General features: G+C 43.7%; 1 protein-coding gene across 2 annotated transcripts; it reads left to right on the top strand.

Annotated features, from left to right (window-relative positions):
• Positions 1–5,606: 5,606 nt before the first annotated feature.
• On the top strand, positions 5,607–23,195 carry SMPD4 (sphingomyelin phosphodiesterase 4). Of its 2 annotated transcripts, XM_063173204.1 has the most exons (19): positions 5,607–5,688; positions 6,346–6,432; positions 7,070–7,212; positions 7,368–7,443; positions 8,336–8,444; positions 9,047–9,099; positions 9,625–9,776; positions 10,787–10,919; positions 11,537–11,608; positions 14,990–15,079; positions 17,348–17,493; positions 17,933–18,023; positions 18,293–18,393; positions 18,687–18,850; positions 19,447–19,652; positions 20,194–20,427; positions 21,102–21,233; positions 21,379–21,507; positions 22,671–23,195. In XM_063173204.1, the coding sequence occupies exons 1-19, from the start codon at positions 5,650–5,652 to the stop codon at positions 22,995–22,997; spliced, it is 2,484 nt and encodes an 827-aa protein (XP_063029274.1). In that variant the 5' UTR covers positions 5,607–5,649; the 3' UTR covers positions 22,998–23,195. The 2 variants fall into 2 exon arrangements, with proteins under 2 accessions (XP_063029274.1, XP_063029275.1); XM_063173205.1 differs by lacking the exon at positions 14,990–15,079.
• The last annotated feature ends 252 nt before the right edge of the window (positions 23,196–23,447 follow it).

Below are 23,447 nucleotides of genomic sequence, written 5' to 3'. Positions count from 1 at the left end.
CTAAATACAAATGTCAATACCATGTCTGTAAGCATCTTCATGAAAACCTGTGGCCTCCCCCATTAAGTCAAATTAAAAAAAGAAGGTGGACAATTAATGTGAGTAATAGATTTGAAAGGTGAAATTACACCAGAAGTTGTTCAGTATTCACAAAAGTTTCTTGCATGAGTCCCTACTTTATGCCTCAGTAGACCTTATGTATTTGTTCTTTTTTATGGTCTTTTCTGAGGTCCTGTGACTGATCCTCCCTCATGGCTCCATGCAGCTCCCCATTCATGCACACTTCATTATGCTTGTCAGGCTGAAGCAGCCAATATTCAAGGCTTTCAAGTTTCACCTCCTGGTCACTCACCCCAGCAATCTACATTGATTTCTCTCTTCTTGACTGCCAGGAGCTAAAAACAACATGCTCTGAGAGCAAATTATTCACATGGGTAGAGGCTGCAGAATCAGAAAGGATAAAGATGAAAGCCAGTTGGCAGACAGCCATTAGTGGGAGAGACATCCTGCTTCCAAAATATGGCTTTCAAAAGGAAAGCAAAGATTATTAAAGGTATCATTAAATTGATTCTGTGCTCTTTAAGGATGGCAGTATCTGGGTTTAACTGGAAGGATAAAAATAACATGAAATACTGTATCAGTTACAAAACCAACCAGCTACAGCTTATTCCATTCATATTATAGCTCTGAACTGCCTCCCTTCCTAAGGCTATTATTTCTTCTTTATTATATTTCATTTTATTAAGCAGTTTAGAGCTGTATTTACTTGGTTTTTTTGAGTACAGGGGTTGTAAAAGGGACCTGGATGCCAAACTAATCCAAGGACCTCTTGCCATGGTTTTAGCTCAGCAGGTTCCTTGGGAATATTCACCTAACACAAATCTTGTAGCTGGAGAAGCTGCTTTTCAGGGACACAGACAGGGTGACCACAGTCACAGGTACCCAGCACTGTGCAGCAAGGACTGTCACTGTCCCTCTGCAGCAGGACAGATGCTTCTCCACCACACTGGTGGACATCCTGCAGCTGGGAAAACAATGGAAATGTGCCAGAACACAAAGAGGTCTGTGCTCTGAGTGAGAATAAATTACCTGACAAATAAAGATTCTCTCTGGGAGGCCCAGATTGCACAGCTGGAAACGCGCAGGATTTAGAGGCTGATTCAGGGCTCTGTGGCAAATTCCAGAATTTAATCAGGAGCCCACTCCTCCCCTGAGGCTGTGGGGAGCACTGTGCACACCCAGGTGCAGCCAAAGGCAGGCCCCTCCTGCACAGTGCCCCATTCTACAGCTCATCAGCAGAAGGTGACTTCGCTGCCAGGGGCACTTTGCAGAAACCTGGTGAACTGAAACATCAGCTCCTGCAACAGGAACATCAATTTGGCAAAGTATAAACAGCAAGCAGAGCTCCCACTGCATGCTTCGAGTATTAGTTAAAGCTGAGCAATTCATCCTTATCTTACTGCAACAAGATCTCGTTTAAGAAACAGGGAGATTTCTGGAAATGAAAGCAGTTATCAGCTTGAAACACTATTTCCTTCAAAATCAACAGGAAAAGCTTCTCACAAATGGCACAAAGAGTTTTCTTGCCCAGGCTAATCTTACTTAAAAACAGATTATGGACCACCAGAAACTAAAATGGAAAATGGAACCTTAAGTGTGGCTTTACTTTTCAAAGCCCAATCCCAGACCTCAACCTCTATAATAGAAAAGCAAAACTCAGTAATGGTCACCATATGCAGCTTCCTCAGACTCTTGATCCAAGAGTTGCTTTATCCCCCTGCATAATGCATTATGTTCACACACACTGCCACCAGAACTCATATTTTATCCCAAGTGTTGAAATCCTGAGATTACTTCTGCCTCAAGCTCCTGGATTCATGTGATTATGCAAGAAATCCAATTTTAATGAAAACCAGATTTCTAGCGCTTCATATGGTGAATAAAATCTTCAAAATGGGACTGCCAAAATTTCAAAACAGGCACAAAATACACTGCTTATTAAATCAGAATATTCTTAAGGTACTCTCAAGACTGTGGGAGGCAAGCTGGAGCTAGAATTCCTGATACCATGCTGTCATGCAACATCTTAAGCAATTTCTGCCTGCAGAAACCAGGCAAAAATATAACAAATTTGTAGAAATCATTATGAAAAATGACAATGGATGCCCAAAGAGCTGCACACACTCAAACTGGGTGGAGATGGGGATGCCTCAGCCTGCTGTGGTTCAAGGCTGCTAACATTTCCTTCACAGGAGAAGCCATCACAGGCACTGGGTGAGTTAATATTTAATGTTTTCCCACACTACACATGAAGTCCCATCTCCAGCCATGTGGAACTCTGACTGGCAGCCTTAGCAAGCCTGTGCACGTCAGGAACAGCATAAAGTTGGTGTCTGCATGAACTGAACAGCTTTGGAGTCAGAAGTTACTTTGATTGGGCTAGAAACATAATGACAGGTCTGAAAATTCCCCCTTTCTCCCCACCTATATGAATCCAGGCCCTGTTCCAGATGATTTCTCATGAACTGGTAGTCTGGTTTTGTTCCCATCACAGCTGAACACACTGGATATTTTCTAGTCATTTTACCCATCCCTGCCATATCAACACCCAAACAATTCTCCAGCCAAAAGAAAACATTTGACAGATCTCCACTGTTAGAACACTCTAACCTGTACTTACAGGAAGAGATTAAATTAACCCTGCAAAAGCAGCAAGGTCTGACCATGTTATCAGATGCCTGTGCTGTTTCTCTAAATTAGATTATTTCTAATTCGCCATTTCCTTTCATTAATCAGCAAAATCAGGTTGCAGTCACATGTTCCCACCTTGGACTTGTTTGCTGCATCTGAGTCAGACTTCAAGAGAAGCTGGAGTGTCCCAAAGCTTCTGGTTCTCCCCCTGATGTCCACCAGCTCTATAAAAGATGACATCTCTCACTACAAACACTTCTTTTTGAAGGGGAAAAGCCCCTTCCTAAAGCCTTGATATAACACTCCTGAACCCAAACTTCCCATCAATGCCCGTGGATGGTGCAGTGGTTGCTCCATATGGATTAATTCAAAGGTTTTTAGTACTGCTTTCAGAAAAAAAAAGGCTTTGTGAGCTCCAGAGCCAGCACTGTGAGCACCAGAACCACACAGTCTGATTCTTTACTTGTCCCAAATGTTTAACCTGAGCATCAGCAGCAGTGCAAGCTGGCACTGCAGGATTTAGAGACATTTTTCTTCATGGATTTTCTGGTAACTGAGTGTTGCATTAACTCCATATTCTAGGCACAAATTGAGTTATTAATCTTTATGACAATTACATTAACCTAATTAGCTCTGTAGAGCTTGATTAATGCTCTAGTGATTACACCAAGGTGACAAAATGTGAGGCTACCCAGGAGAGCTCCTGGTACGGCTGGTTAGTCACTTCTTTTCCTGTCAGGAACCTCTGACAATAAATGATAAAAACATAAAACAAGCCCAAAACCACAGAATCCATACTTGCAGAAAACAGCTCAGCCTCCAAATCCCTCAGGAATACTTCTCTCAGGAAAAACATACCAACAACAGATAAAAAGCCTTTCTTGTTGCTGTGGCTTCAAGGTAGCTAAAATTTGGGAGGAGGGGGAAAAGGAAACCTAGATAAGCAGCATATCAGAGGAAATCTGGGTAAGGTGACTTTTCTGGACTTTGGTCTTTGCATCTGCTAAATGAGAAAAAAATACATATGCAATCTTATATATACATGTGGAATGAGGGATAATGAACCTATACTGTTGATTTCAGCAGGCTCCAGAGCACACCAAATTGTCCTTCCACAGTTCTCCACAGCAGTCCCATTAGTGCTTCAAATAATTGGATACATTTCTCCCATGCAGCTGTCTGTTTAAACAGGCATCACTAACCTCACCTCCAGTGCTGCGTTTCCACATTTTCACCCAATCCTTTATTTCCTCTTGCATTCTTTCCCTGATCCTATCACCTGTGGCACTCACATTCTCTGAAATGAGAGAGACATAATTCTCTCTCTCAGGGCTTTTTTCCTGGAGAACCACAAAGAGAAGAAGAGAAAAACAATTCTTACCTCTACCTGCTGCTCCTGTTGTTTTGCACATGTAGAATGTGTTAGGATGATTATTTAACTAAAGGGATTTGTCAATTGGATTCTGCTGAAGATTGTTTTGTTTCCTGCTGAAATTTGTTTTGTTTCCTTGGCCAGTCACTCAAAGCCGTGTCCTGGCTGTCTAGAGACAGTCACGAGTTTTCTTTAACATCTTTTAGTATTCTTTGTAGTACAACATCTCTTTAATATAGTATAGTATAATGTAATAGAGTATAGTTTAATTAATCAATTGTTCAGCCTTCTGAATCAATAGAATCAGACACCAATCATTCCTCACGTCGGAGATTTCCTGTTTTACTATAATCACCCACTGAAAACACACCAGCTCTACGTTTCCTTAATTCCTGACACTTTCACAGCCAAGTAAACACGGCAGAATCCTTGCCATCAGGTCCAGCAGCTTTTTCTGGAGCTAAAGCAGCTCGTTATCCCCATCTGGAGGAGCAGTGTTCACTCACAGCCACTCTATACCTACAAAGGGACGTGTAGGACACGGCAGGAATCCCACCAGGACACAGCACACCCAGCAGAGGAAACCCCTGAAAAATGCCTATTTTATGACTGGCTTTTTGCAAATATTCAAATGAATATTATATGTGCTATGTTAGAAATTGATGCTGTGTTAATTTTCTTAAGTAGTGTGTTAAGTATAGTTTTAGGTTATAGAAAATGTTAAAATAGAAATTATGCTACGTAGGATGCTTTTTTAAAAGAAAGGACTCGCAGCGAGATAGCAGCCACAGGACACCTGAATTTTTCAGAGAAAAAGAATTTATTGCTCTCTTCTCAGAAGTAATGAACTTCTTCCTGCCTCAAAGGTGCTGTTAGGATTCAGAGGAAGAAGTTAACAATAAGCAGACAGAATCCTGTGTTTGAATGGAATTTATGCATCATGTATGAGGTGTATGAATATGCAACAGGCTGTTGTTTTTAAGGGTTAATCCTTTGTTAACGGGTGTCCTTTTTCAGGCTTATTTTGCCCAGAAAAAGGTACCCGGACGTCCGTAACTCTTTGTCTCTATTGTCTCTTATTGTCCTAATTCAAATTGTCCAAATTATTATTACTCTACTTGTATTACTCTTTTTATAACCATTTTATTACTATTAAACATTTAAAATTTTAAAAACGTGATTAGTGTTTTTCACAAACACCTTCACAGGGGCAGTGCAGGGACAGAACTCGAGGAAAGGGCACAAAGCTGAGCCAGGGGAGGTTTAGACTGGATACTGGGAAAAGGTTCTTATCCAGAGGGTGGCTGAGCACTGGAAGAGGCTCCCCAGGGCAAACCTGGCGTAGTTCAAGGAGTGTTTGGATAAGACCCTGAGGCAGGCACAGGGTGGGATTGCCGGGTGCCCTCGGTGCTCCCTGAGGGGCGCTCCCGGCTCGGGCCATTGCCCGGCCCTGCCCGCCCTCAGCGCGGGCCGGCTCCATGGCAACGCCGCCGTGACGTCATCCGCGCGGGCCGTGACGCGCAAGGGGCGCGCGGGCGCGGGGAGCGAACGGGGTCCGCGCTGAGGGCCGGGAGCGGAGCGGCAGCATGGCCGGGCCGCACCTGCAGCAGCCCAGCTTCCTGCTGGTGAGTGCGGGGACACGGCCTCCTCCTCCTCCTCCTCCTGCTGCCGGGGGAGTGCACCAGGGACGGGCCGGGCCGGGCGGGCACTCAGCGGTGTCTCGGTGCATGGAGCTGCTGTGCCGGCCGCTGCAGCCCCGGGTGTGGCGGGAATGCTGAGGGGGGATTGTGGCGGTGATGGCCGCGGCGAGTGCTGTCCTGAGGGAATGCTGAGGGGGATTGGCGCCGTCATGGGCGCGGTGAGTGCTGTCCTGAGGGGGAATTGTGGCGGTCATGGCCGCGTTAGGTGCTGTCCTGAGGGAATGCTGAGGGGGAATTGTGGTGGTGATGGCCGCGGTGAGTGCTGTCCTGAGGGAATGCTGAGGGGGATTGGCGCGGTCATGGCCGCGGTGAGTGCTGTTCTGAGGGAATGCTGGGGGGGAATTGCGGGGTCATGGCCGCGGTGAGTGCTTTCCTGAGGGGGGATTGTGGCGGTCATGGCCGCGGTGAGTGCTGTCCTGAGGGAATGCTGAGGGGAGATTGTGGCGGTCATGGCCGCGTTAGGTGCTGTCCTGAGGGAATGCTGAGGGGGAATTGCGGGGTCATGGCCGCAGTAGGTGCTGTGCTGTCTTATCCTGCCCTGCCCGGCTGCCGTGATCGCATTTCCCTTGTGGTTTGTGCCAGGCCACGCTGAAGGCGGATTGTGTCAACAAACCGTTCGCGCAGAGGTGCCGCGATCTGGAGACGGTCATCGAGGAGCTGCCTGCCAAGGTGAGTGGCCCCTGCCTCTCCAGAACCTCCCTGCTTGGCGTGATTCAGGGAAACTGGGTTTTATATTACTGCTTAGATTGTTCCTCTCTGTCTTATCAAGACAATCTGTGTGGAACGGGCTGCCCAGGGAGGTGTTCAGGGAAGTGGTGCTCAGTGCCAGGGTCTGGTTCACTCGGTGGTGTCTGGTCACAGGATGGACTCGATGATCTCAGCTCTTTTCCAACCTAACTGATTCTGTGATTCTGGGTTTGGGGGACCTCCAGTGAAACAGTGGGAATGCAGGGTTGCCAAGAATTAAGAACCTTTTCTAGTCATTATAGTGTTGTTTCATTTCACTTACCTTCATTAACACATTTCAGCCTCAGTTTACAAAGAAAACTTGTTTTTAAAATGTGGCGAATAACTGCAGATGATGCTGATGAGCATTGTTGTAACTTCAGTAAGATGAGAAATCGGGATAGCTCTCCCATAATTGAGTTATAGTGCAATGTTTTGAATGGACAGTCTGCCCAGTGATAACCCAGAAACAGACATAAATAAATGGCTGACATATCTCTGTGTGTTCTAGTACATGCAGGAGAGATTGTCCAATTGAGGGATTGTGCACATCAATTCTTTGTGTCTGTTTTCCCTGCAGGAACTCCATGGCATCTTCCCATGGCTGGTGGAGAGCATTTTTGGCAGCCTGGATGGCATCATCGTGGGCTGGAACCTTCGCTGCCTGCAGGGAAGAACAAACCCTAATGAATATTCTGTGGCTCTGGATTTCCTGGATCCCAGGTGAACTCATTCATTTCAGCACAGATTAAGAAATGGATTGGTGAACAATGACCAGTGTTTGGCCTTTTTTGATTGTGCAGACTAAGCTCACAGAAGTGAGGCAGCAGAGGGGTTTTTATTTACCATGGGATTCACTTTCTGATGCTTGTTTGCAGTGGCCCGATGATGAAGCTGGTTTACAAACTCCAAGCAGAAGAGTACAGATATGATTTCCCAGTCTCATATCTTCCAGTGAGTAACTGAATAGTTTGTAACAAGGGAATGTAGTTGTTGTGGAAGCTGGTGGAAATTTGCTTGCACTTTGTACCTACATTTCAGTGCAGGCCAAAGCGTGGCCTCGGTGCTCCAGGTTTGGAGCAGACCCATTTCTTGAAATGGCTCTTGAGTGGAGCAGGAGAGTTCCCAGCCATAAAATCTCTGGGAGATTGTGGTTCTCAGCAGCTGCATGTGTGTGTTCAGCCAAGAAAGCTGCACTGTTATTCTTACTCTGTCCCCAGAGAGAGTTGTGTGGTTATTGGTAGTTGCAGGATTGAAAGTAGTTTTCAAGCTTATCACAGAGCAGAGCCTTGTGTGCCTGTGTGTTTAAGGTCTGACTGCTGTCCTGGATGTGAAGTGTCACATTTCTAGCAAAAGTGTTCATCTGCAGAGTTTTTCTTCTATTGCTACCATTTACATGCTGTCTAGAAATTGGTTCAGATAGTTCTAGAGGCTTTGACAAAAGGAAACCTCATTTAAATATATGCTAATTGCTGGTCCACAGCTCAGTTACCTGGAGTAAACCAGCAGCCAAACACCAATACTCTGCTGCTCCCACTCCAACTGGGAAAATTACTGTAAAGTATTTTTTTTTAAAAAAATACTGAATTTAAATTTAGAAAATACTGAATTTCCATTTTCAGAGAGAAAGTTGACAGTCTTCAACTTTCCCTGTCCAACCCTGCATTTGGGCACAGAACTCCTGCAATGCAATAAAATCACTGAGCTGAATGTAGAGATCACCCCAGAATGCTGGAATGCACAATCTCACTATCTGAAAACATATCTTGCAGTATGCTGAGTACCCAGATTAATATTCCATTACTCTGTAATGAAATTATTAACATTTCCTTACTCTGTTTTTCAGGGCCCTGTGAAGGCTTCAATACAAGAGCAAGTTCTACCAGAATGTTCTTTATACCACAACAAGGTCCAGTTTCCTTCATCTGGGGGTTTAGGTTTGAATTTGGCTCTTAGTATCCTTTTAATTGTTGAGTATCTAATTATTTTTTTTTTAATATCTAAAACTGAGAGATCATGAGTGTTTCTGTTAAACATTTCTTATCTATGTGGGGTAAATCATGGTCATGCTGGAGAGTTTGGGCTGATTAGGAATGTTTAGATTTACAATTTAAAATAAACGTGTCCTCTTATAAACCCTTCTTGGAGGAATTTCTGGCCTTAATCAAGTCAACAACAAAATTCCCAGTGTTTCTCAGCAGAGTCTGTATTTCACAACTTTTGTTTTTGTAACTGCTTGTAGTTTATGCAATATGGCAGGAAAAGGGCACGTTCACTTTGCATTTTTGGAAGCAGTGTAGCTGTAGCTGGGCTGGTTTCAGTTTGAAGATGTCAGATGTGCCAGGAGTAGCACAGAACACTTTGTCACACAGAGAGCACCTCAATCACCAATGTTTCAGCCAGCTGCAGAGCGAGAAGCCAAGGCTGGATTTGCACAAAAGCTCTAGCAAGGTACATTAGCATTGAAAAGGGCCAATGTTGTGTCTATTCAGCACCTCCCAATATCCAACTGCTGTACCTGCTTTTTGTTATGTGATCCTTAATTCTGTTCTTCCAGATCCATTTGAATACTACATGTTTTACTTTGCAATCAGTTTGATTACACAGAAGGTAAGTACCTTTCACATTTTTCTCCTTAAAATAGTATTGGCCTTTCTCCATAATACTCTAAGAGCCTGCTGGGGTGCTGTGTAGCTAAATTAACAGCAGTTTCATCTGTTCTGTTGGAATTTGTTCACTTGGTGATCCAAGACTGGATAATAAACAAAATACCCCCCTTGGATTCACCAGTGAGCAGCCATGGCAGCAAGGAGCAGGCAGTGGGTTCCAAATGGTTTCTGTCCCCCTGTACCCAGTGAGGGTTTCTCTACAGTCAGAACCACAGTGTGGTGCTGTGGGCTGTGGTTCTTTGGTTCCTCTGCCTGTTGTTCCCTCTCTTCTGCCTGGTTGCAGTCACTGCTGCAGCAGCCCTTCTCTCACAGCTCATTTTCCTTTGCTCCAGGGGTGTTTGCTGCCAGTTCACCCTTTCTAACACTGGGCTTCTGCTTTTTTATGCTGAGGGGGTCTGACATCACCCCCAGCACTGCCTTAAAGCAGCAGTGTTTAACCCCAGGTACATCTGTGTGTCTCTTGCAGAACTCACCTGCCACCCATCATGTCAGCCCTTCCAACAGTGCTTATTTCATCCTGGTGGACACGTACCTCAAGTGTTTCCTGCCCACAGAAGGAAGTGTCCTTCCCCCACCTTCTTCAAACCCTGGGGGAGCCATCCCTTCCCCTACTCCCAGGTAATGGCTCCAGTGTCTGGGGCAAATTGTGGGAGCAGTGCAGGCAAAATATGGCTTGTTGGAACTGTCTTGGTTTGGAAAGACAGGAGTCTGTTAAGGAAGGCAGGAGCCTCCCTTGACTTGGAGAATGTAAACCCTCCCCACCCCTCCAAATTGCTATAAATTTTGAATTAAGGGCCTCTCAGGCAAAAATGTGGGAGCAGGAAATAACAGTTCTTTAATAGGGAAGAAAAAAAATAAAAGGATAAAATAAACAATGCAGTACAGTAGAACAACAGTGACAGAGTCAGAACCCAACCTGACACCCTGTGGGTCAGGGTGTTGGTGGCAGTGCCATTGGAATTGTGGCTCAGCCCTCCTGCAGTGTCAGGGGTGGTTCTGCTGGAGCAGGGATCCTGTAGAGAAGGATGTATTCTTCCTCTGAAGATCCAGTGGCAGGAGAGGCAGCTGCTGTTCCTCTGGGGAATCCAGTAGAGAAGCCGTGCTGGTGTCTCAAAACCTCTGGATTATATCTGGGTAGGAATGCTTGGCTCCTCCCCCTGGGCTCACATCTCCCAATGGGATGCTGTAGTTCTTATCAGTCATGCAGGGACATTCAATAGCTGTTATCACAATGTCCCCTCCCAGGGAGGTGTGAATGTGGTCACTCAAAGAGAGAGATAAGGCAAACTGCCCACTTGACAAAGGTAATCTGCCATACAGATGGGAATGGAAAACATCTTGCATTGCAATTTTCAACAGGAATAAAATCGAATAGAAAACACCTCCACACTTCATCTGTATGTACTTATTACATAGGAACAGTGGTGCAGTGCTTGGTTATAGTTAGAGCTGAAGTAATTGGTAATTACAGGAAGTTGCAGAAGTTTGAAATGTGCAATCAATTATGCAGTTTGAAAGACTGTTTCAAAGTGTATAAAATACTGATTCAAACAATGATGCATCCCTCCATCCCCCTGTGCTGCACCAAGCCCTCCTGACCTGTGTCATTCCGTGCGTTTGTCCTCCAGGTCCCCAGCAGTGCCTTTCTCCTCCTATGGCATGCACCACACCAGCCTGCTGAAGAGGCACATTGCCCACCAGCCCTCTGTGAACGCTGACCCAGCCTCCCAGGAGATCTGGAGATCAGAAACACTGCTTCAGGTACCTGCCATTTAAGGAAGGAAATGCCCTGCTCACTGAGGGATCTCTTCTTGTTAAAGCACTGGCAGATTGGCCAGTTTGTTTTAGCTTGGTTTTGGAATTGAGCAGTGCAGCTGCTGCTTCCTGTTATTGCAACAAAGAACCATTGTGAGGTGTTAAGTTGTAGCTTGGAAAGGCACTTAATACCTTTTCTTAGACTAAGGATCTAAGGCATTTGAGTATTTTTTTCTGGAAGAGTTTCTGCATCTGATTTTCTTTTTTAAATCTTACACCACTTTTCTTTTTTAAATCTTATACCACCACTGCAAAAGCAAAGGTTAAACACAGCCAAGTTGGTATTGTTCATTATCAAGGGAAGGAAAAAAAAATCTGGATTTAGCAGTTATTCTGAAACAAGTTCCTATCATGCTGCTGAGCTGACAAATTGATGCCTGGCAGATGCTGAGAGTTTGTCATCTCAGCCATTGGCATAACCTGGAACATCTTGAATAGTGCTGCCTATTTGCCAGTACAGCTTAGTTTTCAAGTTGTATACTGTGGTCTTTCCTATATTATCTTCTGACTGACAGTGTGGGATTACTTCTCTTTCCCTAGCTGAGAAAATATTTGTTTTACAGATCTTTGTTGAAATGTGGCTCCATCATTACTCACTGGAAATGTATCAGAAAATGCAGTCCCCTCATGTCAAGGTAATAGTTTGTACTGCCCTGCTGAACATCACCTGGTGGTTGAGCTCTTACCTTGGGGTAAATCTCCTGTTGTGTGCAGAATTTATTTTTGTGTATTGATCCAAAGGAAAGAAATAATTTACCAGAGTATCTACATAAGTGTGCCAGAGTTGATAATCCAGTTACAAAGAATGTTGTGAATAAGTGTGTCATCCAGATTTGCCTTCATTGCAGAAGTTGTGTTAGTTTTGTTCTGTTTTTGTTTCTTTTTTTTGTTCAAGATGAGTTTGTGGGATGGTCACAACAATCTGAACATCAAAGTATTAATGATTGAGAAGATGCCACTATAAAACCATTGTGTTAAATCCCACTGGGGCAACATGACTGCTAAAAATAGCCCAAATTGATTTCCAGCAGAGATAGCAACTGTTACTGAAATACCAATTAGTAATTTCTAACATCCATAACCCTTTTTAGCCTAAATCCAAATTTTAAAAAATCTTTCTAAACTGCTATTTTTATTGTTTCATGTTCCAAAATATGCTTTTCACCATAATGGTGTCAGAAGCAGTTCTGTAGCTGCAGAATTTGGATTATCTGACAAGCTCTTGCTCAGATAATGCACTGTTGTAAGCAGTTTGTGGTGGCCTGTTCAGTAACAAACTACTGCATGTAAGAAGTGAGTAAGTGTTGGGGAGGCTAAGATTGAAGGCATTATAAATGTAAAGGGAATTTGAAGGAGAAAATTCTGATCCTCTGAATTCCCTCTGGGTCACAGTGGGACTTTCATAGAAGGGGAGAGAAATGATAAAAGCTACTCAGGATTTATTCCTGTGTGGAAGTGCAATATGGGAGTTGACTGAAAAATTCTAATCCTTCACTCCACAGGATATGAAATAAAACACATTTATATTTTGCTAGGGAAAAACATTGGAGAGCTGAAATGTGATGGGTTTTGTCTTTTACTCTCAAAGTTGAGGTCAAAATGCAAACTCACTAATGTTGCAAAGTCTCCACTTGGGACTCCCAGCAGCATGGCTGTGCACCTGTGATGGAAAGGCTTTGCTTGAAGTACCTTTGGTCTGTCTGTCTGTCCAGTCTCTGTGCATCAAGCGCTGTGCTTAGGGCAGAAATGATGATTGCTTTAAACTTCTCTCCTCTGTTCACCCTCTGTATTTCAGATGCTTTCTTCTAGCACTAGGGAGCAGCAGTTGCAGACAATGACTCTGCACCTTATGGTGGAGTAGGGCCTAGGTAGAGCTTACAGTTCTCTGAAATCAGCACTTCAGGATCCTCCACAAGGTGTGTTGAGCCACAGCCTGAGGCCATAACTCCCTGATGGTATTTTAGTTTCATTTTTGATGGGAAGTAATCATGAACATGTAAAATAGGAAGTCTTCCTCTTTGGGAGGGGGGGTGGAGCAGTGGAATGGGGGACTGGAATTCCCCATGAGATACATGAATGGATGAAGGATCTCTCCTGCAGCACTGAGGAAAGGTTCCAGATCAGGGCAGGACTGTTCATTAGCCTGTGATGCTTAAACTGAGCTTTGTAGTCTGGGTGGGCTGAGGGGAGAGCAGGCTGCCTTGTAGTTCCTCAGATGAGCAAGTAGAACATCCAGAAGCAGAAGTTCTGTTTTAGCACAAGCATTAAAGACCTTGACTGGAAACCCAAGATGGCCCTATTCCTTATTCTTAAATTATTGACAATTCTGCAGGTTCACTTGATAGCATCCAGCCTTGTGTGTGCTTGGGAGGAAGGGAATTAGTGACATTCAGTGCTGGATCTAGAGCTGTTTGACCATCACTGATAGGAAATGGCTGCATGTCTGTTTTGGAAGGTGGGGTGAGGTTCTGCAGAACTTGCTCACTCTATCCAACAGCCAGATTTGTTTGCTGTCATGGGCCAAACAGATCTCAGATAAGTAACTTTCTTGAGAAGGAGAGTCATAGATTTTTCTTAAGCCTTGGTAATGTCATCACAGACTTCCCTTTATAAGTAGAAGGCAGTGGAATGGGAATGAATAGTAAACAATTTCTTTTGAGAAGATACACATTACAGCTTTGAAATCTTCTTGGGTCTGCTACGAACCTGAGGTTGATGCTATTTGCTATGCTGTCATTGTTTTCCCTTTCAATTCAACTGTTTTCCAATTCTTTTGTCTGTTTGTTTTTTCTCTCTCTAATGATCTAGAGTCCAAGTGTGCAGCAGCTTTTTTCCTATTCCCTTCTGCTGTTACCACAAGAAACACTTAAAAAGAAGTAGTTTGATCAAACTTTATGTCATGCTTCCTGACCTTCCAAAGCCAGGTGTTCAGCCCCCAGCACTGCATGTGGAACAGCCATGAAAATCCAGGGGGTTGCAGGTTCCTGTGGCAGGGGAGTCAGTTTGGAAGCAGAAAATCTGCCCAAGCTCTTGGGGAGCCTGCAGGAACCATCCTGCCACTCCAAGGGTGTGGAACCAGAAGCTGCCAAACTGGCAGCAGAGGAGATGGGGTAGAGGCTGTTTAAAGACAGCAGAGGTGTGATCTGGAGAGTTAGTTTAGATGCCTGACAACAGTCATTGGGGTCTGTGTAGTGTACATTTTTTGTTTTATGTTTTTTCATTAATTTCATACATGTGTGTCACTGTTGCTACAGTATCCTCTTCACTGTCATAGTCAGAAAATGCTGATCAGGTTGTTCCTTCAAAAAGGGATCTGGCTGAGGCTTGCAGAGACTTCATCGTTATGGCAAGGTGCCTTTTGCATCAGCATACCTGTGCTAGGTATATCTATGCCTTTTTAGATGTGTAATGTTTCCCTCACAGCAAAAGTAATTTCCTTGTTTGAGGAAATTCACAAGACCTGCAGCCTTCCCAAATAGCCTTTAGTAGAGAGAAGACACAGGATTTCTCTGGACAGGAAAGTCCAATTTGAAATTCTTCCACATACAAACTGTGCTTCTCCAGCAGAACAGGAAGAAATGACAAAGTTTTCAAAACAAATGTAAAAAAGCTTGCAGAATATTGCTCTCTTACTCCATTTTTAATAAACAGTGTGTAAATCCTTGTTGCTGCAGTTCAATTCGCTTCTGAAATGGGGAATTTATTTGGCAAAAGCTCCATATCCTCCACTAGTCCTTGCTCTGAGCTCAGCAAAGACAGCGGCCAATTTTTTGATACTTGCTCCCAGTTGTATTTCTAAGTGGATAAGAAATACTATGAATCAATCTACTCAACACCAGAAAGAAGAGGATACTGTGGCTGCAGTTGTTATTGTGATATGTTGTCCCTGACTGTATTTGTGATGTTCATTTTTCCCCCCACCCTTCTTCCTTGGGCTCATTCTCACTTTTTTTTTCTCTTGCTCTCTTCTCTCCTTTTTTTCCCTCCCCCCTTCCTTTTTGTTTCTGTTGTCTCAGCTGGAGGTTCTCCACTACCGACTCAGTATCTCCAGTAAACACCACGGTAGTCCTGCCCAATCCAGCTACCAGGCCCTCCACGCATACCAAGTATTACCATCTTTTCATTTGGTTTCCTTTTTTAAGAATCTTGTTCCATCCTATAATCTGCCAAGTGTATTGGTGCTGGCTGTACAGCAGCTCCTTCTGCCAAGGTGTGGTTTTGTAATTGGGAACGTTGCATTGAAATTCACCAAATTGGTCAGTGAAACTGATACTGAGAGATGTTAGCAAAGGTGATGGAGAAAAGAGTTAAAGTCTAGCATGTTATGAGGACTGATTGGAAACTGTATTTCTAAAAATGCATTTTTGCAATGTAAGACTTACCAGCTATGCTGTTTTTTGGCACCAAAGCTGTCTCCACCAATGGCAGATTTCTGCCTCTCACTCAGTAGTCATTTAATCAAACCTTGCGTGGAAGAAAAGATCAGAATTTGCATGGCTGTCACCCAGATTAAGGTAGGTAACATCTGGGGGTTTTTAGCCAAGGAAATGTCATTGGATAATACTAAATTTGTGGTGGCAATGTCAATTTGGCTGTCCACTTTTGCAAAAGCACAAGTGGTACATTTGCAGATTGTTCAGGAAATGTGCATGCAAGAACATTCCTGTTGGAACAGATTGCTGATTCCTCTTTTCCTACTTCAGCCCTTTATTCATTGGGTCTTCATTTTGGGAATGGGGAGGGTTGAGCTTATGTACTGTAAAGCTCTTTAGCCCTACATGGCATTTCCCTGCTCTTTAATCCTTTTTTTTTGTTTTGATTTGTTTTAATTAAGTGCTATGATATCTCAAGGTGCTGTTTAGAAAGGGACACAGAAAGTACTACCTTAAATCTATTTTACTTTATATTCATGTAATTACTGTATTAAGAATTAACAGTGGTACACATCCATCCTGTACAAAAAGGTTTAACAACAAAAACACTTGTGGGGAAAAGCAGTTTTTAGACCAGTGACATTCACAATGGTGGTGATCCAGGCTAAGAGGAAATTGTATGTGGAGAAACTACTAACATCACCCAAAATGCTGTATTGAAACAGGGTGGTTTTCTAAATTCCAAAGGTACCTTCAGGGGTGGCTTGGGGCTTTTAAAATTACACCTTTCAAGGCCTGTAGCAGAGTACTCAGCCTCTGTAATTGCTGTGGAGATCCTGGTCCAAACTCCAAGGCCAACACAACTTCTTGGAGTTCTACCTTCTGCATAAACTCATCAGGACTGTGGGAAATGTGCTGATACAAGTTGGAGCTGTCAGAAACAAGCCCAGCCTTCATTAGAACTGGTAAAGGTTTAACCCTCCCTCCCTTAGGAGAGTCCCAGGCCTGGCTGCACTGCAGGGCTGTGTCTGTCATGGAGCCTGCAGTGAATGTCACAGTGTGTTCAGAATCTCAAATCTCAAAAGGCATCTGCTGTGCCTCAGGCATTGCTGAGAGAGGACATAAACACTGACACTGACACTCCCTCCCTGCCTCAAGCACTAGAAACTTCTTGCAGCTAATCCCACACACCTTTCCAGCACTTTCCATTATATTTGCAGCTGTAAGTTACATTTCATGTACACCATTCTTCTCAACTTTTGTGAAACAGAATACAAATCTCAAATCTGCCTTTAGTGGTGGATTGGTATTAGCTCCCTACTCTTAGAGCAGATTACAGCAGCAATGGAGTTTGTGCTTTGAAGCAGCACTTCTGTGCCTCGTGCACCTCCCTGCTGTGTCACACTCCTCACAGTAACATCACTGTAGCTCACCATCACTCCTGGTGCTGCTCCCAGCCAGGCTGTTCTCCCCTGAGGGTGCTGGAACCAGCAGGATCTCACAGGACTCAAACCAGTTCCTGTTTTACTGTAACTGTCCAGGATTGTTCTCTCCTGTAAGGCCGATGGTACCAGCCTAGGAAGGAGAACTCAGTACAGCCAGCCATGAGTGTAAGCAAAGGACCTGCTGTGCTTCTGCAGCAAGGAACTTGTAGCCATAATGAAAGGCTGAATATTCTTTTTTCAGAAAAGGGTAAGTCAAAATCTACAAGTTATTCTGTTCTTTAAAGCTAGCCCAAAATTCAGTGCATTAGAGAACTGTAGATAACTTTTCTTACAATCCAAATTTGCTGCTGTTTCTTAGTGAGCTGATGGCAGAAGATTGATGCAGCTTGTCCTGGGGAGCAAACCTGTCCAAAATCAGGTGGCACCAAACTATGGTGAAGAACCTAGAAGGAAAAGAGCATTTCCTTTATTTTGATCTGAGAATATAATTTTCCTGAATTCCCTGGACATTTAGCAAATGACACTCATTAGTGCCTCTCTTTTGCTTTGAATCCAGGAGTCATTCAAGCCCACTGAAGAGCACGTGCTAGTGGTAAGACTGCTTGTGAAACATCTGCATGCTTTCAGCAACAGCCTGAAACCAGAGCCTCTCTCCCCTTCAGCCCACTCCCACACAGCCAGCCCACTGGAGGAGTTTAAAAGGTTGGTACATGAGCATGTCTCTGAAATGTACAGAACTGGAAAGCTGAGCTTTCTCCATGAACATCTCAGCTTTCCTTGAGAGGTTGAATTAGGCTGTTTTGATGCTAAAGAGAGAAGTACATTATTAAAAATACATGAGAGCTAATGGATTATGTTTCTCACATCCTCTGAGGGAGGGCATCTTCAGCAGCAGCTATTGCACCAGTCTATAGAGGAAAGAAAATGCTACCAGAGAATTCTGGCCAAAATTAGTTTAGTATTTGGTATTTAATAATTTGAGTTGAAATTCAATGGCTTGAAGTAGTTTCAGTTAAAAAGGAACAAATTTTGCTCAGTTCTTTCTCTATTTGCATTTGTGGAAGTGTGCTGGGTTGGGTGTTTAGTTTTCAAAATTTGCTACCAGTTTTATGTATGTGACTGTCTTTGAATCTCTTTGCAGGGTTGTGATTCCTCGGTTTGTCCAGGAGAAGCTTTATATCTTTTTGCAGCACTGTTTTGGGCACTGGCCTCTGGATGCCTCCTTCAGAGCAGTATGTACTTGCTTCTCCACTTAGTCTGTACTCAACAGAACTACTTATCAATTACTAGGACTAGTTATTAGTTACTAGAACTAGTTATTAGTTATTGCTGTTTAGCAGCTGTTTCTTGGTCTTTTTTTGTTGTTGTTGTTTCTTGCTCATCTCTCTTTTCTAGACCAGTAAACTTTATATAACAAATTTAAAAATCAACAAAAACCCTTCCTCCCTTCTTTCCAATAAAGTCCTGGCACTCATGTGGGTTTATGTGTGACTTTGCCCAGGTTCTGGAGATGTGGCTGAGTTACCTGCAGCCCTGGAGGTACGCGCCCGAGAAGCCCCCGCAGAGCACGGAGCCTTTGCCTCGCAGCGTCTCAGAGAAATGGTGAGGAGGGGAGCAGCTGGGGCTGATCTGAGCCAAACCTGAGTGAAACAGCAGGATTTCAGGAACTGTGCACAAACCTGAGTTAAATTCCTCAGTTATTCCTTAGTTATAAGACTAGAGAATGATTTCTTAGAACACTAGTTTTTGTTCTGAGAGTATTCTTTTCTCTCAATGTAAGTTGACCATCTTTCCAGAGACAGTATAAAACATTCCCTTAGTGCCTTATTTGATAGAAGACAAAATAACAATTCTTTAAATAGCTGTACTCACAAATCCTGTACTCACTTTGACAGGGCTGCCTTCATTCAAGAGAACCTGCTCATGTACACCAAGCTGTTTGTGGGATTTCTCAACAGAGCTCTTCGGACAGACTTGGTCAGTCCAAAAAATGCCCTCATGGTGTTCCGAGTAGCAAAGGTCTTTGCTCAGCCCAATCTAGCTGAAATGATCCTCAAAGGTAAAAGGATACTTTGACATCTTCTGTTGTCCTGTCTCAATCTTTCCTCACAATAGTTGCATCTTAACTCATTAGCAGAAGTGCACTTCTCTCCCATTTTTCATGCTCTTTTCCCATTCAAAATCTGTCTTCACTAATGTGTCTCAATTGGTTTAGTAAGTCTGTAGTTCTCTTCTAATCACCATAGATTGCATTTCACAATTTTTCTTTAAAGGATAAAGAGCCCAATTACAATTGTCAGTTTTTCTTACACTTCTATTATTTCATTACATACCTCAAGATTTAAACTTCATATATCTCTGAAAGTCTCTGTACTTAGTAAAAGAGTCATGCATGCATTTCAGGATAATTAGGATATAGTGAATTTGGGAGTGGTGACATTTGACAAGTATCAATATCTGAAGTATGTTTCTCCCCTGCCTTTTGTTGAAAAATATTACGAATTTTAAATGCTGCTTTGTATGGTCTGCATTAAATGCAGGCTGACATTTCCTGCTCTGGGCAGAGAGAAGTAAGTAATGAACACTAATTAAGGCCTCCTTCCCCTGCAAGACCAGTGTTATGCAACCATCATCAGTTCTTTTTTCAAATTCCAGGAGAACAGTTATTCCTGGAGCCAGAACTTGTGATTCCCCACCGGCAACACCGACTTTTTATGAGCCCCACTCTTGGTGGGAGTTTTTTGTCATCACGGTCTCCAGCTGTTACAGATGCCTCATTTAAGGTGAAGAGTCATGTTTACAGCCTGGAAGGACAGGATTTCCAGTACAAACAGATGTTTGGCACAGAAGTCAGGAATTTGGTAAGCAACAAGCTCCTTTGCACCTGCCTTTCTGCTGTGACAGATGTTCCTCAGTGCTGAGCATCCATATCAGAAGCTAAAAGTAGAAAGCTTCACACCCTGCATTACTGAATAATTTCGTTTGCTTTTGGACCCTGAGGGGTCTCAGTCCAGCACAGCTGTAAAAATCTGCTTCTCTTTGATAAATAATAAGTTAATGTAACAGCTTGCTGCCTTGGAGCAGGACATGGTGTTTCCTGTCAAACATGCTTACTGTGATCTTCTGATTCATCAGTACCTACCAGCAACTCAGACAAAATCAGCAGGAAAAATTTAAAAAGCAGCTGAAGAACCTAAGCAGCTCTGAGGGTTTTTAAATGCTTCAACAGAACTGTCTCTGCCCTGTTGGAAATCCAGCTAACAGCACAAACCCATATGCACTAAGGGAGTGGGTTTGCTGGGATTGCACTCACTTGCAGCTGTCAAGGCACAGTTTTATCCATGTATTGATGCTTACTAGTCCTTTATCTTCATCTCACACAATTTTTGGTGTTTGTTTTAGGTGTTAAAACTGGCCCAGTTAATTTGTCAGGCACAGCAGACAGCAAAGTCCATATCAGACCATTCTGCAGAGACCATGGCCAGCCAGTCCTTCTTCTCATGGTTTAGATTCACACCATCTGACATGAATGGTTCCTACACAGGCAATGACCTTGATGAAATTGGGCAGGACAGTATCAAAAAGACAGATGAATATTTAGAGAAGGCACTGGAATATTTGTGCCAGATCTTTAAGGTAAGTAACATCTTTCTAAGAACTTGGCAGTGAGAACAAAAGTCAGGATTTGTCAAATGTACATCTGTGTCTCTTGTACTGTGTGGGGTCACAAAGCTGTCCAGAGACCTTGCTAGTAAATTTTAACATCATCTCAACTTTGCCATTTTCAATGTAGATGGAATTAGGTGTTTTGAATTTCTAAGTATCAAACCTACTTTGTTTAAGTGATGACTCTTTTGGACTGTATAATTTACACCAAACCTGTTTATACCAAGGTGTCCTCTTGTTTCCAAACAGGCAGTTTTAAAAACTCTCCTGTATCTTCTAAATGTAGAGCTGTAAAAATACAACTGCAGCTATGGACAAACTGTTAAACTTAAAAATAATAGATTATTTCTCTGCAGCCACACTCCCTTGTACAGAATTGCCCTAGGAGACAGCTCTTTGATACTCCTTGGGAGCTAAGGGAGATACAAACCAGAGCACTGATCTAGAACTGGACAAGAACAAGCAAATCTGGAGAGGTTTATCTCATTTTAATGTCTAACTGAGGTGCTCTTAAACAGTTCTTGTTATCTGAGCTGGCTGTCAAAGACTTCCAAGGCTAATGACTTTGTGAAGTGAGAAATAAATTAAATAGAGGGTGGATCAGACACACCTGCTTTAGAAGTGTGTTATTTATTCTTGCATAGCTGAGTGAAGCCCAGCTGACCCAGATGATGATGAAGTGTGGGACAGCCCAAGATGAGAATGGAAAGAAACAGCTTCCAGACTGCATTGCCAGTGAGAATGGCCTCATCCTCACCCCCCTTGGCAGGTACCAGGTGAGAGAAAAACTACTCCAAATCACTGCCTGGGCTGTTCTTGAAAATACAAGAGAAATGCACCTTACCTGGGGCTGAGAGGTGCCAGTACAAAGCTGTTTCAGGTGGGAGCTGCAAGATGAGGTGTTTCTTTTCCCATTTGTAGATCATAAATGGCTTAAGGAGGTTTGAGCTGCAGTACCAGGGGGACACCGAGCTCCAGCCCATCCGCAGCTACGAGAACGCGGCTCTGGTGCGGCTCCTGTTCCGCCTGTCCTCGGCGCTCAACGAGAGGGTGAGCACAGCCCTGCCCTCCTCCTCCTGCACCTGTTCCTGTTCCTCCTGTACCTGTGGGACACTTGGTTTGTTCTTACTCCATCTGTACTCTTCCCCTGTACTCGGCACTGGTGAGGCCTCACTTGGAGTATTGTATCCAGTTCTGGGCCCCTCACTTTAGGAGGGACATCGAGTTACTTGAGCGTGTCCAGAGGAGGGCAACGAGGCTGGTGAGGGGCTTGGAGCACAAGCCATAGGAAGAGCAACTGAGGGAGCTGGGGTTGTTCAGCCTGGAGAAAAGGAGACTCAGGGGCGACCTCATCGCTTCTACAACTTCCTGAAGGGTGCCTGTGCTGAGCTGGGGTCGGTCTCTCCTGAAGGGTGGCTGTGGTGAGCTGGGGGTCGGTCTCTCCTGAAGGGTGGCCATGGTGAGCTGGGGTCAGTCTCTCCTGAAGGGTGGCTGTGGTGAGCTGGGGTCAGTCTCTCCTGAAGGGTGCCTGTGCTGAGCTGGGGTCAGGCTCTCCTGAAGGGTGGCTGTGCTGAGCTGGGGGTCGGGCTCTTTCTCCGGGCGACAACAGATAGAACAAGAGGACACAGTCTCAAGCTGCGTCAAGCCAGATGTAAGTTAGAATTAAGAAGGAAATATTTCACAGAAAGAGTGGTCAGATACTGGAATCATTTACCCAGTGAGGTGGTGGAGTCATCATCCCTTGAAGAATTCAAAAAAAGACTGGATGTGGCACTTGCTGCCATGATCTAGTTGAACAGTTAGAACATGGGCTGGACTTGATGATCTTATAGGTCTCTTCCAGCCTTGAACTTCTGTGATCTTCTCCACTGTGGTCTAGACGGGTGTTGTCTAGTAGTATTAGCCTGCTTCTCTACCTGTCATTCTGCTTTTCCTACACAAAACATTGCATTGTGATTTATTAAGGGACTTATGGTTGATGAACAAGGGAATAACATTCATAGTGAATGCTTCTAAACAGGAAAAGTAAATTCTTTTCTTAGTGCAGACTTGCCCTGTGTTTTCATACCTAATGGTTTTTATACCATTTCTGCTGTTAAAAAGTGCAGTTTGATCCTTATAATACTCATTCTCTGTATTAAGAAAATCATAAATAAGTTACTTTATGACAGCATTTGCAGGAGGAACTAACTTTTAAATGCCTCTTCCCTCAGTTTGCAGATCAGATGGAAGTGCTTTGCTCCAGGGATGATTTTGTTGGCAGACTGTGTCGCTACCACCTGACCAACCCCCAGCTCATACAGAAAATCAGGTACAGCCCCGTGGTGAGGGACAGAACCAGCCAGAACTGGGGACCCAGGATCAGCCTGAGGTTTCTGGCCAGCTACAGGACTCTGATCTCCTTGCTGCTGATCTACTTCCTTGCATCCTGGTTTCATATTGGGCCAGTTGGCTGCACATTCATTATCCTAACTGGATATTTTCTGTATGCTGTAATAATGACTTTTTTCTTTGAAGGATGGAAACCACATGAACACTAGTGTCCTCTTCCTGGCTTCTAGAAATAAATGTTTTAAGGATGAGCCTAAGATTCCATGACTAAAATGTTTTAATTATATCAGCTCTTCCTAAAATATTTTTTAATACTAAAGTTAATGGAGTTTTATAAACATTGATGTGGCCTTGTCAAGATAATCAATGTAAATTTTATTTTTATAAAAGTCTTCCTGTAGACTCGAGTGGATATATTGTTTGGGTTTTTTTTTTTGAGGGGGGAGAAATAAGCCTTGAGTATTTATAAAACTGCAGTGCTGCCACAGGTGCATCATCACTGACCTCCTGACCAGTTCTTCCAGTTCACTGAGGACAGGAAGGATGTGGTGCATGACACTGAGCCATTTGTGATTTTGTCCCCTAACCTTCACTGCCTGTGAGTTTGCACTTCCCACAGAACACAGCAACCCTCATCCCATGGTATCCTAACAGGGGAG

Source organism: Melospiza melodia, chromosome 20 (assembly GCF_035770615.1).
Source record: "Melospiza melodia melodia isolate bMelMel2 chromosome 20, bMelMel2.pri, whole genome shotgun sequence".
NCBI lineage: Eukaryota > Metazoa > Chordata > Aves > Passeriformes > Passerellidae > Melospiza > Melospiza melodia.
The sequence above is the reverse complement of the archived record's forward strand: the minus strand, read 5'-3'. Positions and strand labels throughout refer to the sequence as shown.

Coding starts and splice junctions, on each gene's coding strand:
- SMPD4 (XM_063173204.1), top strand. CDS start 5,650: ATGGCCGGGCCGCACCTGCAGCAGCCCAGCTTCCTGCTG. Junction 17,494..17,932: donor CCACTGGAGGAGTTTAAAAG/GTTGGTACATGA, acceptor ATCTCTTTGCAG/GGTTGTGATTCCTCGGTTTG. Junction 21,508..22,670: donor CCTCGGCGCTCAACGAGAGG/GTGAGCACAGCC, acceptor CTCTTCCCTCAG/TTTGCAGATCAGATGGAAGT.